The sequence below is a fragment of the Electrophorus electricus genome, chromosome 17 (assembly GCF_013358815.1).
Source record: "Electrophorus electricus isolate fEleEle1 chromosome 17, fEleEle1.pri, whole genome shotgun sequence".
NCBI classification, from domain to species: Eukaryota; Metazoa; Chordata; class Actinopteri; order Gymnotiformes; family Gymnotidae; genus Electrophorus; species Electrophorus electricus.
The window spans coordinates 8716338-8729872 of record NC_049551.1 but is presented as its reverse complement, the minus strand read 5'-3'; the positions used below and the strand labels follow the sequence as shown (position 1 = coordinate 8729872).

General features: G+C 40.1%; 1 protein-coding gene across 7 annotated transcripts in view; it reads right to left on the bottom strand.

Annotated features, from left to right (window-relative positions):
* Positions 1 to 3096: 3096 nt before the first annotated feature.
* pam (peptidylglycine alpha-amidating monooxygenase) overlaps positions 3097 to 13535 on the bottom strand; it is a 43290-nt gene continuing 32851 nt past the window's right edge. For 5 of the 7 annotated variants that reach the window (XM_035535231.1, XM_035535230.1, XM_027008991.2 and 2 more), the window contains 10 exons: positions 12376 to 12492; positions 12185 to 12257; positions 11701 to 11911; positions 11014 to 11217; positions 10163 to 10281; positions 8223 to 8322; positions 7468 to 7554; positions 6441 to 6725; positions 5854 to 5916; positions 3097 to 4003 (listed from right to left, as the gene is read on the bottom strand). In XM_035535231.1, coding sequence (XP_035391124.1) covers positions 3822 to 4003; positions 5854 to 5916; positions 6441 to 6725; positions 7468 to 7554; positions 8223 to 8322; positions 10163 to 10281; positions 11014 to 11217; positions 11701 to 11911; positions 12185 to 12257; positions 12376 to 12492 — 1441 coding nt within the window. In that variant the 3' untranslated portion in view covers positions 3097 to 3821. The remainder of the gene's footprint in view (positions 4004 to 5853; positions 5917 to 6440; positions 6726 to 7467; positions 7555 to 8222; positions 8323 to 10162; positions 10282 to 11013; positions 11218 to 11700; positions 11912 to 12184; positions 12258 to 12375; positions 12493 to 13535) is intronic. The other 2 variants (XM_027008990.2, XM_027008994.2) reach the window with 1 other exon arrangement.

Sequence of the window (13535 nt, the reverse complement as noted above, 5' to 3'; positions counted from 1 at the left end):
ACCACGTCAGGCTTGAACTGAGACACCACGAAGTATATACCTGGCATGACCATGTTCATTTACAGTATTAGCAATATTAAAACAGTAACGAACCATAACAACATTAAATTAGCAAAAAATACTTGAATACTTGAAGTCTATATTAGAAAAGGAGAGAAGCGAACCAGAAAGGTAAATACATAAGAATTAATCTAGTTAAGTAAATAAAGGTTACAAATACGGCAGTACAGTTGCATATGTGTGTGCTTGTTTGGCTGAGCTACTAACTGTCCCTCATGTTGTGGCAGGTAGATTTATATAGTCCTGCTAAAATTCTGCTTTCTTTCTTTCTTTTCTTCTAAAATTATAGGAAATGTCTCTTCTCTGGACAGCTTTGACTGTAGCTTTGACAGCTTTGACTCTGCCGGTCTGTGGCCAGGCAACGTTCACTGAGTCTAAACTTTGTCAGCGTGGTTGTGTTTACTATCACTGTGAGCAGGTAGTTTTAGGACTCGATAGCACTGCATTTTGATTTGTTCTTGTGAGTTACAATGGGTGAAGTTGTTTTGTTATGAATTTTTATGATTTGATTTGGTGTGATCATTTGTATTTCAGACTGGTCCTGCTGAGTGTTAGTCGTAGTTAACACTGTGTCAAGACCAGCTATGTAAGGGGGCTCAGCTTTTGACATTGCGGGGCTTTCTAGTGGTAGGAGTGAGGGTCACTATTTTTTAAATGCAGCCAATATTTAATTATCCTCTTTTGAATTTTGAGTAAGATTGGAAATTGGTCTAATTCAGCTCTATATGTATTATTTCTTGTTTACCTGTGAATTGGAGGATACTTTTACAAAATTCAGGTGGGTGTTTGTGCCATTGGTCAAACCTTTGATTTGATAATGGCCTCCATACATAACTAACATACAGCAGAATTGGTTGTATAACTGAAATAATTTGAGCAAAATTTGAATTGGTATTTGAATGTACATTTTTTTACATAACTGCATAGAATGCTATGCATGCTTTCTGTCCAACTTCATTGACTGCTGGAATGAAGTTTCCAGTTAAAGTAATTTTTAATCCTAAATAATTATAGTCCATATAGGTTTCTAAATTATTGTGTCCCTAAAGTAAAATTTGATGTGTTTCCTTGAAATCTGGCTTTTGTTTTTTTTGTTTTGTTTTGTTTTTGTTTTTGTTTTTTTTAGAAAATGGTTGTGTAGGCCATTTTCATGTACTTTTCAGTACTGCTCCATCAGATCCAGGCTCTACTGTAGCCCTGTTCTGTGGGCAGAACCGACGTTTTCTCAAATCACTCTGCAGCATAAGGAAGTCTGTAATCTCAAATTAATACTACAATGCACCTTCCACAGATTACATTTACCTGACCCTTTTATCCAAAGCAACTTATAATTATGATGAAACTCAACTTTGTAAAAGAATTGTTACATTTTTGGAATTTTGAAAAAGCATCCTCCAGTGCACCGGTAAACAAGAATTAATACGTATAGAGCTGAATTAGACCAATAAATGTTCTCACCCTAATACACTGAGGTAGTCATTACACCCCTGCTGTGCTGTTTGAGCAACTCCTAACTGAGATCTAAATAGCTATAAACCACAACTGCTCTAAATGATGTGACTGAAGTAATGGAAATCAAACAAATTAATGACGTTTAGGAATTGAGAGATGGGGGGTTAAAAGGGAGGGTAAAGGAAAAGTAGTGTGTTACTCCATACTGAGTATAAATGTGCATATATATTATAAATAATGTGTACAGGTAGGGAGGGTAAGGCAATTTTCTAGTAAATGCAGATAAGTACAATTGTTTTATACAGAAAACTCAAGAGTCTCCGCATTTAGAAGTTTCTGTGAATAAAAAAAAATTGAAAAGCTGCAAAGACATAAGACTTAATCAGTTAACTATAGAATCTTACAGTATGGGGCACATTTGCCTTCATTCAGTCTGAATCATTCAAACTGAAAGGGTCAGACAAAGCAGAACCGTGACTTGAACATACTAGAACAGATTTTAGTGAGAGGCATTTCTTTTAGGTAAACTGCTATAAAGTAGCATAATAGCACATCAGCTGAGAAATGTGTTTTTGATGCAAACCACGTCTGTTGATTTGTTGTAGTGGATCTTTTGATAGCAGATTCAAACAACACTCGGAAATCTTTTTATGTCAATTCGCCAGTTATATGATAGGTTTTTCATGTGTAATTTGAAAAATTAATTAAATTCTGCGGTAATAGATATCCACTAGATGGTGCTGCATTTTTACTTACTATTGAGGCTACGGGCGCCGAGGGAACCTCACAGATAGAAAATATTAAAATATTAAATTCAAATTTGTTTTTTCTTTACGTGATCGCATGTCCGTGTCTAGACAAGCCATCGACGCCATTTGGTGAAATATTAATAGCATCGTTACTGATGATGGTTCAAATGATGAGATGAAATATCTGGTTGGACGCTTAAACGTCAACATACTTAAGTCCAGAATTACTGCTTCTGGCGTAGAATAATATTCCAGTACAGAACATAAGATTTTTAATGTTATTTATATATTTTTAATTATATATGACCTTATTAAAGGTTATAATCTTCTACTCATAAGTGATATATCAGAATCCTATTTTGTTTCTGCAAAATACATTACATTATGAACAACATTGACTATGGATATATTATCTCAGGCATGAATTTATTGAGTCAAATTGAGTCATTAAATTAATTAGACCTAATTCATAGCTAAAAAGACATTGACTTTCTTCCATATGTTTAACCAAAGTGAGTTTCATCAGTGAGACTATAGTCAATGATAATACTAGCTAGGGATCATTTCAGAGCTAATCATACCTTATAGATGGTTTTTATACTAAAATATAATCATATATTATAGATTTTTTGAAATTTAAAGTATTTCTTTGGCTCCTGGACAGGAATTATGGTCCTGCTAAAACAATAATGCTATATTTGCAACTGGTTCTTATTTCATAACATATACAGCATTGTCAAAAATGCCTGTATTTCACAATATTTGTTATAGGTTAGCTCTTTCGTTTCTATCAATAATACATTATATTATTGCATGTAAAACTGAATTTCCCCAGTTTAGAAAACTGTCAGGTGATGCTTTGCAGACACTTTATTACACAAATAACATTGTTACTGAAAATAGTATTCTTGCAATAAAACCTCAGTATGTCACAACAAATATCAGACACATTTTACATCCTGCTTGGAAAATGTAGTAAATACAGTTTTAGATATATCATCATAATCCTCTTTTTTTTCTTTTCATTGAATGCGGCACAACAGAAACCAAAATACAGGTGACAGTAGCAGCGTTTTGAAATAAGTGGCACATTTGTAGTAATATAGGTGCTGCAGAAGGTGAAATACATAATCAAAAGGCACAAATGTACAGATAAGTGATTAAAGACCAATTACACAAAAAAAAAAAGGCTTTTTTTTCTTTGAGAAACTGATAAATTATTGGAAGAAGTTTACTGATCATAATTAAAAATTAAACAACATTCCTCCCCTCCCATTAAAAAATAACCATATAGCTTTATTCTTAATGCTACCAGTGTTTTGCTCCTCTACATGGTCCCCTTAAAATTTATAAATTAAAGTGGCAGTCATACATACTACTAAGAAAAAGGTTTTGCACAAATAAATAAAATATATTGGCAGCCAATACGAACAATTACACGTATGATTGCAGTACATCCTGACGGTGCGAGTGGGAGGACCAGACCGGGCTGTGCTGAAGGGGGGTGTGGGGGCGGGGGCGGGGGCGGGGGCAGAGCGGATGGGGTGGGCTCTGGGCATCTCACTGTGATGAAATCCCGGGAGGAGGCGGGGCCGAGTACTCCTCATTCTCTGAGTCAGTGGCATCCTCGTCGTCCTTCTCCAGGTCGCTACCCTCTGTACTGAGGCGGTCAAAGCCCTGCCGTGTGTAGCCTTTATGGGTGGCAAAGAAATTCCCCAAGTTCAGCGTCCCTGCAGCCTTGCCTGGGAGAGGATGGAGAAAAAGTGAGAGGTGGGACACCGTAAACGCTATCCATTATGGTATGTAGGTAACAGCAGCCCAAAGGAATGAACATGTGGGTTCACAGCACCATACACACTGTTGACATCTTATTAGACAAATATCTCTGCTTTATCACCTCTGCAGTTAAGCTGCACCAAATGAACCGTCTGTTTGTTTGACTCTTCCATCTGATATGAAAGTCATTTTGGAGAACATACCCTAGCATTAAAAAAGTGACAGCGCAGAAAGTATTATGAATTACATTTATCGGATCTCTTGCTACGATCTTAAAAGCGCCCCGAGGGACTTTCTGTTTCAGAGCCATGCAGTCTGTGCTCCGATTTAAGGGCTGGGAACGTGCCAGGAGAGTGCTTTAGCCAGAGAGAGGGTAGCCTCGACTTTCTCTGCATTGGTGCAGAGATGCAGGAGCAGTTGGCTCTTGGCTTTGAAACAGCTCGACAAGCCTGAATCTGGAGCCCAGAGCTCAGCACGGGGCCCCGGGCACCAGGCTCCATGCCTCGGCCTGAGGATATTACTGGTCTTGGTGGAAAGCAGACAGGAAAAGAGAATTCCAGCTTTAGCCCTCAGAAACCAGAGGCCATGTTTGTTGGCAAGGCAGTCAGAACACAGTGGGCCACTCTGAAACGCCACATCTGAGTGAGATCCTAAAATGCGTTGTCAGGGGGCGGGGAGAGACATGTACAAGAAGAGGCATGTGCATCAGCTTCTGCTGAGGGACACCTCCGTAACATGTTTGTCCTTTTTTGGCCATAAAAGAGGTCAATTAATTAGAATGTGGTATATCTGCATTACAATGTTAATTTTGTGACCTTTTAGTTCTAAATGACATGTATTGAATACATTATACTTATAAAATATTACTAACCAGAGATGTGGTAAACATGATACATTTGTGTACAAAGTGGAATTTATATTTCTTACAATCCATGTAATAATCCTCCAAATTAGTCACAAATTTGTTGCAGTGACCATAGTGATTACCTACATAATAATAATAATAACCTATATTATTACATACCATTTATATTATTTAATATCTTTACATAGAATTTAGTCTGTGACACTAAAAGTGCCTACTTAAGACATAATATCTAGGGTATGTTTACACATAATGCATGGAGTTTGATTATCACTAATTAATACTCCATATGTGCAATTATTAATTTTATCTTATTTTATCTAGCTAATTATTAAGCATTTTTATAATGATTTTCATGAAAATCTTTCATGAAAATCACATTGTTTATTATTAAGTATAAATATAATAATAATGAAACAGTGAAGAATTGCTGAATATAGTGGTTTGCAGCACATGTACGTATTAAATTTGACAGAGTTGACATGCCCCCAATTAGATGTGTAGAATGTATAGAGTAGATCAAAACTGTATAAAAACTAACATGTTGGTAGAATTGCTTAGTGGGGCACATATAGTGCTGTAAACAAAGCTTCAGTAAGACAATATTTTTCTTGGGACTAGGCTGGATTACAAGGATCTGAAGATAGACAGCAGGTGAAAAGGTATTGATCCAACATTAGATAGCTGTCTTGCTATCTTGCATATACATTTTCTACAAGCCAATCAATAAGTGTCTCTTGTATTCTTCAAATGTGGGAGCATTAACAGAATACAATAGCAACTCATCTAGAATTGAGGAGACATGATGGCTGCTGGTGTAATACAGACCGCCCATGGCAAACCAAGCCCAGACATGTGCTGCCAAAGTGTACTGAGAAAATGTGCTTGTTTGCACCAGTGAGTCAGTCAGGCAGTTCTTCCTTCAGTTTGAGCAGTATGTGTCTCACCCACCTCTGAGTTTACCCAAGATTCCTCCTGAGGATCCCGATGGTTCTAGCTTCACCTCATGACCGTCTGTACAAATAAAACAAAAACACAAAAACAAAACAGAAGACAAGAAGATACAGTGAGTCTACCAGACACTGGCTCCGTGCCTGCTGTTAGTATTAGTAACCAGTGTGCGCGTTAAACACTGTGCTGCTTAACAGGCCTCAGCTGTCTCCTTTGGGAGAAGCAAGAGGACATTTCAAGCACAAGGCAGATTTGTCAAACTAGATCAAATGGTTCAGTCAAACTACATCAAATGGTTGCCCCAACTCATTATATTTTCTTTGGCGATTTACCACACAGCCTGTGACTCAAATTCAACATCAAAGGATGGAAATTAGAGTGGCTCTACAGGCTGCGCTTAGGGCATCTGCAACTGATATTACAGCCAGGGCTACACTGAACGCAAGAAGCAATGTGACCGACTTCTGGTTGGCCACAGCTGTAACACCACAAATGCATCAAATTTTGGTGTGAATGTGGCTCCATGACCGTTTTGCAGTACATTGGAATAGCCTTTGGAGTCTCCGCTGCAAGGTGAAGGTGTTTACCTCCGTACATCCGGCCCTTCTTCCAGCGGACGAACGCGCCAACAGCGATGACCAGCAGGAGGGGGAGGAGAAGCAGCAGGGTGGTGAGGACAGCCGGGGAGAGGCCCTGTGCAGCAGAGGCACCAGTACTGCTGCTCTTCTCCTTCTCCTCAGGGGTGGAGCTGTGCTGAGCCAGCACCCCCTCCTCCTGCACTGTTGCTGGCAGTTTTAACACAGCTGCCTCTGCAGACTGAGACGCTGACTTTTGGATGGGCTTCAGATTGGCCTGTACGAAAGTCTCCGTTTCTATAAGGAAGCCATTAAGGATACGTCAGGGCACTTAACAGAGTTCCACATAAGGGCAACTTGAAGAAATCGATAAGTTGTCCTTTTGAAGGTGTTATTTGTGTCAAATAAGGTTACAATTGTACTCATTTGGTGTAAGACCTACTCTAAACTTGTTCAATCAAGACTAAGCAGCTTTTAAAATGGAAGTATTTCATGTCACAACAAGTTAGAATCAAACCGTTAATTAAATCTTAATAATCAATAAAGAAATAAAGACGCCATCTACGCACCAAAAAGCCACTAATCTACTTTTGCACCAAATAACTGTTTACTGAAACCAATTACAGAGTAATAAGACTCTACTCCATTACAGGAAGGAGCTGCTTGAACATGTAGAGAAAAAGCAACCCTTATTTTAGTATTGTGCTCTAATTATAAAAATCCCTGTTATCTAAAAAAGCCAACATTAGTGTTCGTTTGGGACCTCAAACAAATGGAAATTGCACTCCTCTCAGTAGTGCACCCTGGGTTAGTAATATGACCTGGGGCCTTGCCTTTCTCCCTACATGCTTGAACAATCAGGGTCTGAAATGTTGACCCACAGACCTTCATCCATCACCATCAGAAGGAGAAAAAACAAAACAAAACCAGAAACCAAACAACAGGAGTAAATGGAGCACAGCACACAGCGCAGCCTGGGGAACGGTGTGCCACAGATCGCCATCTCGGCCAAGAGGGAAAAGAAGCTGAGATGGTGTACCTTCAATTTCCTGCACCTCGATCCCCCCTTTTTTAACAGAACGGTGCTCTGCCTCTGAAAGGAGAGATGGCGTAAAGTAAAGCACACCTGCAGTTACAAAGAAAAAACAACTGGGGACATTGCAAGGACATTTAAGAGCTGCTCATTAAACTGAATTCTCGCTTATGTAAGGGATGAACCTGTAGAGGTCTGAGAACTATGCTGGAAGCAGTGTTTTTCATTTAACAGTATTAAAAAAACATGAGCATCTTGGCTATGAGTCATCTCAAGGGAGTATTCAGGATCTTAGGAATGGACGGCAATGTCCTCCACATGTCTCTTTACACACACACACAAACCATGAAGAAGTTGAAAAGGACAAATGACTGACACATCACTGTGAAAACACACACCCACTCAGCAAACTGCTTTGACTGGGAGATCACGACCATGTAGGAGAGCGTGCCATACAAGTCAAAAGGTGATTTTTTTTAGACAACAGACATGGTCTCTTATACAGTACATCAATCAAAACAATGAGCTTGTTTACTCTGGGAAGTAATGACAGGAATCGGTTTAAAGGGTTTTAGAGCATTAGATTTCTTTATTACAATCTAATAAATAAAGAAGCTAATGATATCTTTAAAAGTTCTTTGTTTATAGATGCAGGTTTTTAAGCCTCTCTGTAGTGAGAGTGTTCAAACAATAATTGTTTGGGCAGAAGCATGTGATTAAATTTACCAAAGGGGAAAGCATGCAGGTAAGGACAAACTTACTTTCAGATGGCACAAACTTCAGAACCGAGTCTGAAGAGGCATCCCCAACGAAGACACTTCCATCTTTTGCAACAACAATGTCATGAGGCATTTTGAACTTCTACACAAATTAAAAACACAAACACACAAACGGCATTCAGTGTCACATTTGAACAATTTGCAGTCACTGAGGTTTTTATCAAGGCTTTTATCCAGTATTTTAATTAAAGAAATCAAACTCTCCTTTTGGTAGTGTAGTATAAGCCTTTTACAGTGGACGCGACTATCAAACAAATGATTGCAGTTGATTTCAAATTAAATTAACAGCAAAATCCAGTGGCCCAAGGGATCACATTGAATGTTTAATCAATCTGGCTCGATCCAAAGCAGTGGGTTCAAGGAAGCTGATGCTGCTTGCTTTTACTACGCTTCATTTGGAGTTTCTGATCAATGCTGTCTAATAGAATATGTCTGTCACTATTGCAATATTGACCTTGGAAGTAGCAAAAAAGCTTCAAATAAATCACAGAACAAATCCTTGAATTATTTCATTGTGTTTTCATGAATTTTGACCTTCACATTATTTTGCAGAATTTTGCTGTAAATCACATAGACCCGTCTTTGACGCATGAAGGATGAACTAATATGGTTTTTTTAATGCATTGCAGGTCATATCACAGTATGGCAAAATATAACAAGAATATAGTATCATTTTCTCAGTGTGTCATCAAACCATCGAGTGTCTCTTACTCATGTTTAATATTTGCATCATATCATTGTGTATTCTCAGTGTTTGTCCCATTGGCAAAAATTTTAAGTAAACATAAAAGCTTTGTCTTTTTGATTGGCTAATATTTGAGAACAAGCACAATAACTTCATATCCAATGAAAGAGGCAGAGGGAAGACAATAAATGAGGATGGATGATGTCACTGTGCTGTGATTTAGGGAAAGGAAGAAGAATCAAAAGCAAACGTCCAGCAAGCGTCCAGCAGCAGCTAGACTCACTTCCAAGAGGCATCAGAGGTGAAAGGGTCACAGAATGACTTAATATCGGATGAGGCAACCAATTAAGAGGTAAAGCTTCCAGACTAGTCGGTGCTTGTTTATGAGAAAAGTGGTACATAGTCATTTCAGAGAATGTGCACGCACGTCTCTCTGCACAAACATTACAGGTTATCAAACTCTATGCAGAGATATTTATTCTGCACGTGATACTGCCTCATCTTAATCACCCTCATCATGGTCTGAAGTCAAAGCTAAGGGAGGATCATAACACATCATGTCATGAAGGTCATGACAAATCAAGCATTCAGGCTTTTACAGCGACAGTGCTTTGAAAAAGCAGTCAGGTGTAACACATAATGCAAGTAAGTAACTATAAAATATAATTAATCAAGCATAAGGCAATCAATAGCTTCCTCTGATGTCAAACAGGGTAATCTTTTTTTTAACCTGAATGGAATATATCGCAAAGACACAGGAATGTCATTGCACAATAACATCCATATGAAACGTGTGCACATGTTTATTTTACGGTGGTAAAATATTCAAGCTGAAGTTATGCAGGTCATCACAGGCTATGGCATACCCATGTCTTATGTCAAAATGGTGTTCTAGTCGAGCTGAACTGAACTTTATTGTGTTTTATGAGAGAGCTTATCATAGTGAAAAAGAGCAGGGTGAGATGACACATTTATGGTCTACATCATAGTAGCCTAAAGCAAATAGACCACAGAATTCCTGGGTGCTTTATGGCTTCATTAAAAAGGCCAAAAAACATAAGGACAAATCCCTCTTTTGTACTATGCCATAATCTGATATTCAGACTGATCTGAGCTAGTAGGGCTCTCATGTCAGGTGGAGCTGTAACCACAGTGTCAAAGATTCAGGGGGAGTGTGTGTGTGTGTGTGTGTGTGTGTGTGTGTGTGTGTGTGTGTGTGTGTGTGTGTGTACAGCACCTGTGTTTCTGGGGCGAACGTATCCAAGATCTCTTTGGTTGAATAGTTGAGCATGAAGCCTTGGAGGGGGGCAAAGTTGCCGTATGGGGACTCTCCATTGACCACATAGATCAGCCCACCTAAAACATCACATTAGCATGAGCAACAGGGACTTGGGAAACAGCGCCACATCCATGCTGATACAGCTTCCACACTAATCATCAAAGGAGCGCTCAGAGGGACTGTCTGATTTAACCAACTATTCATATTGATCAGTGGATTGAAACTGATGTAGTGATGAGTAATGAAAGAAGTTCAAGTAGTACACAGTACTGATACTACAGTAATAGTATCAGATAGTATTGATAAGGCTGGAGTACTTATACTGTATCTATCTGGAATCCCTTTTGAAGTGACTTTATCAGTCTATTAAACATGTCTAAACATAATACAAAAGAGCCTTAGAGGCCTGTTTAAGATGAATTCATTTGATACAAAACCCTTTAAATCACATACAGAAACTAAAACAAAGTTAAAATTGAAAACAAACAAACAAACTGAAAAGAGTGATATATGCTCTGTTAAGAAAAAGTCTTTCAAATTTGAATGATTCATTTACTTCTGCATCACACAGACTAAAACTGCTTTATCAAATTTGGCCCTGGTTCCACCTCAGGTCTGCACGATGAATTGTATGCAGACCTATGGCAGAAAAAAAAAAAAAAAGAATTTCCCGGAGGCATTTCAGGCCAGGTGTCCATTACTCTAAAACCCAGCTGACATGAAACAGGCGCCAACGAGCAGCCCCACACCAGAGCCAGGTGCGCAGAGACGCCCGAGCAGACCAGATGGCCTTAGGCGAGGATGCTCACTGTGTACAGGTGCGTAGGCCACAGCGAAAACCTCCCCTCCGAACTCGTCTTTCTTGATCTCCTTGACGAACTCGCCGGTGTCGGCCATGAAGCACTGCACGCGGCCATTCTCGCGGTCGGCTACCAGCAGCTCACGCTTGTCTGGGGCGAAGGCCAAGCTGTGGGGGATCCGGAAGGGTCCGCGGCGCCGCCGGTCTAGGTAACCTGCCACAAGCATACAAGAGTGGCCACGCGGTGAAACACCAGAGGAAACGGCCGCAAGCTAGATACGTCCTATTGAAAAGCAGCTAATGATGTGCAACATTGTTATAGGGATTACGTATAGACTTTTTGTTTTAGTTGGACTGATATTTTTCAAAATACTCATTCACAAGGATATAAAAAAGGAGAAAAAAATCAATGTAGTCAGGTACAGAAAAAAACATTCCCTCAAATGGAGAGAAGCTGTATTTAAATTATTTTTAAAATTTATTATTTCCACATGAAGAAATGTATCTTACTCCTCTGAAGTTATTCTCAAACTCAAAATTATGTTCATCTGGATTTAGAACAGCGACTTCTTCACTAGGATTCTAAAGTTACACCATACCACATTGTAATGGCATGCACACATTGTGTGGTGTCTTTTCCCACCCTCTGAGAGATGTGTAAATGGAAACTCCCGCAGCAGAGTCCCAGGGTGTGTACCTGCTCCCCAGTGTGTCAGATATTTGCCCTCGGGCGAGAACTTAAGGACCCTGGCATTACAGTAGCCATCTGAGATGTAGACGTTGCCCGTGTCTGGATCCACAGCCACGTCGGTGGGCTGGCAGAAATGGCCATGGTCGCTGCCAGGCACAAAGGCCTCACCCAGGGTGAGCAGCAATGTGTCCTTCCCATCCCTGCTTAGTTTCAACACCTGTGGCAGGAGGAAAAAGCCCAGCAGCAGAAAGGGTCTCACTAACTCTGCAATGCCAAACCATGGCATAGATTTAAATAATAACCAACAAAAACAAAACAAACCCACCCACCCCCCATCGAAAAACAGCCTGTGCTGAATTGAGGAGTCACTTTTCTAAATGAGTGTGATTAACTTCAGGCTAAATATCTATGAATCAAGAATCATGATGTGGAAAAGAACAAGCAGGCATGCTGAAAACCTTTAGCGCAGACATTAAAATGTCCCTCTTACCTGATGAAGCGCTACATCGGTCACCCAATAGTTATTGTCCTTATCAGTGGTAATGCCATGGGGCAAATAAAACCTGTTCAGAAGCAAACAAAATGGTAAATTGAATACACCAATCAAACATACACTAGCAAGAGCAAAACAAAGAGCGAAGGTCGTGTTGGTTTGGACAGGAGCTGAGCAGTGAGGCTTACATGTTTCTCCCTGAGGCCTTGAGCACGCTGCCTTTGACCGGATCCACCACCAAAATAGTGGACTGTTGGATGGGACCAAGGGCCTTCTGCTGGTATATCGCGTTACTGTCAAAGGAGCTGCCAAAGGACAGCAGCCCATTAGCACCAATGCAAGACCCATCGCACCATTAATGAACATGACATGGAGAAAAAACATTTCAGAAAAAAGGGAGAAAAGAAAGTGAAATCCAAGTTTCAGGCGAAAGCAAAACCATCACAGTTCGAATTTCATGAGGAACGAAAGCTAAATTATCTAAAACATGTCTTTGCCAAAAACACACTTGTTAAGATGTCATGTTTTTCCAGGGATGAGACTTGAAAAAGATGAGATGACTGTGTCGATTGCTTTTGTTTGATGTGTGGCAACGAACGAGGGCCAAACTTTGACATTAAAGAGAGCCTACTTGAATACGGTAATAACCGTCTCATCTGCATCCTCATGCACGTCTAGTATTCACTTGATTCATCGTGCTCTTTAGCCATGGCCTTCCCTACAGACCTCCCAATGTAGCCAGTTATGCATAACAAATATCCCTGCCATCCAACCTGGCGAGGAACAGATACTAAATCACTCCTCCATCTAAATCGCTTTGCATCGAGAACTTAACTGAAGCTCCATTCTGTAATTCTACTGGGGATGCTCCTTTCCTGCTTTCCTAATGATGAATTTCTGCCTAACTCTGAAACAAGATCTGTGGCGGTTAGGGGCACAGGATGAATGAATTTAAGAGGGCTGCCCCTCCTCACCTAGAGACCCAGCTCATTAATTCTCCTCTCCATCCACACCCACCTTCCTGCCTCTCTCTCCCTCTCTCTCTCTCTCGCTTTCTCTCCTCCTAAGGCAAAGGTCGCTCAACTCTGGATGCTTCATCTGGACGCCTGGCACCAGAGCAGTTCTTCTTATCCGGGATTGATGCTGGGTCTCTGCCGGAAATAATCCAGCCTGCTGAACTGAGCACAGGACCGACCAAAGTAATTAATGGACCCGCGGAATTCACTCTGGCAGCTGTGGTCAGCTTTCCTCCCTATGCAGCGACAGGACAGGCAGGTGCTGAGCGATCATGCAGACTTACGAGACATAATGGATAACCGAGGCTTACACAGGGTGTGTTTTTAGTCTT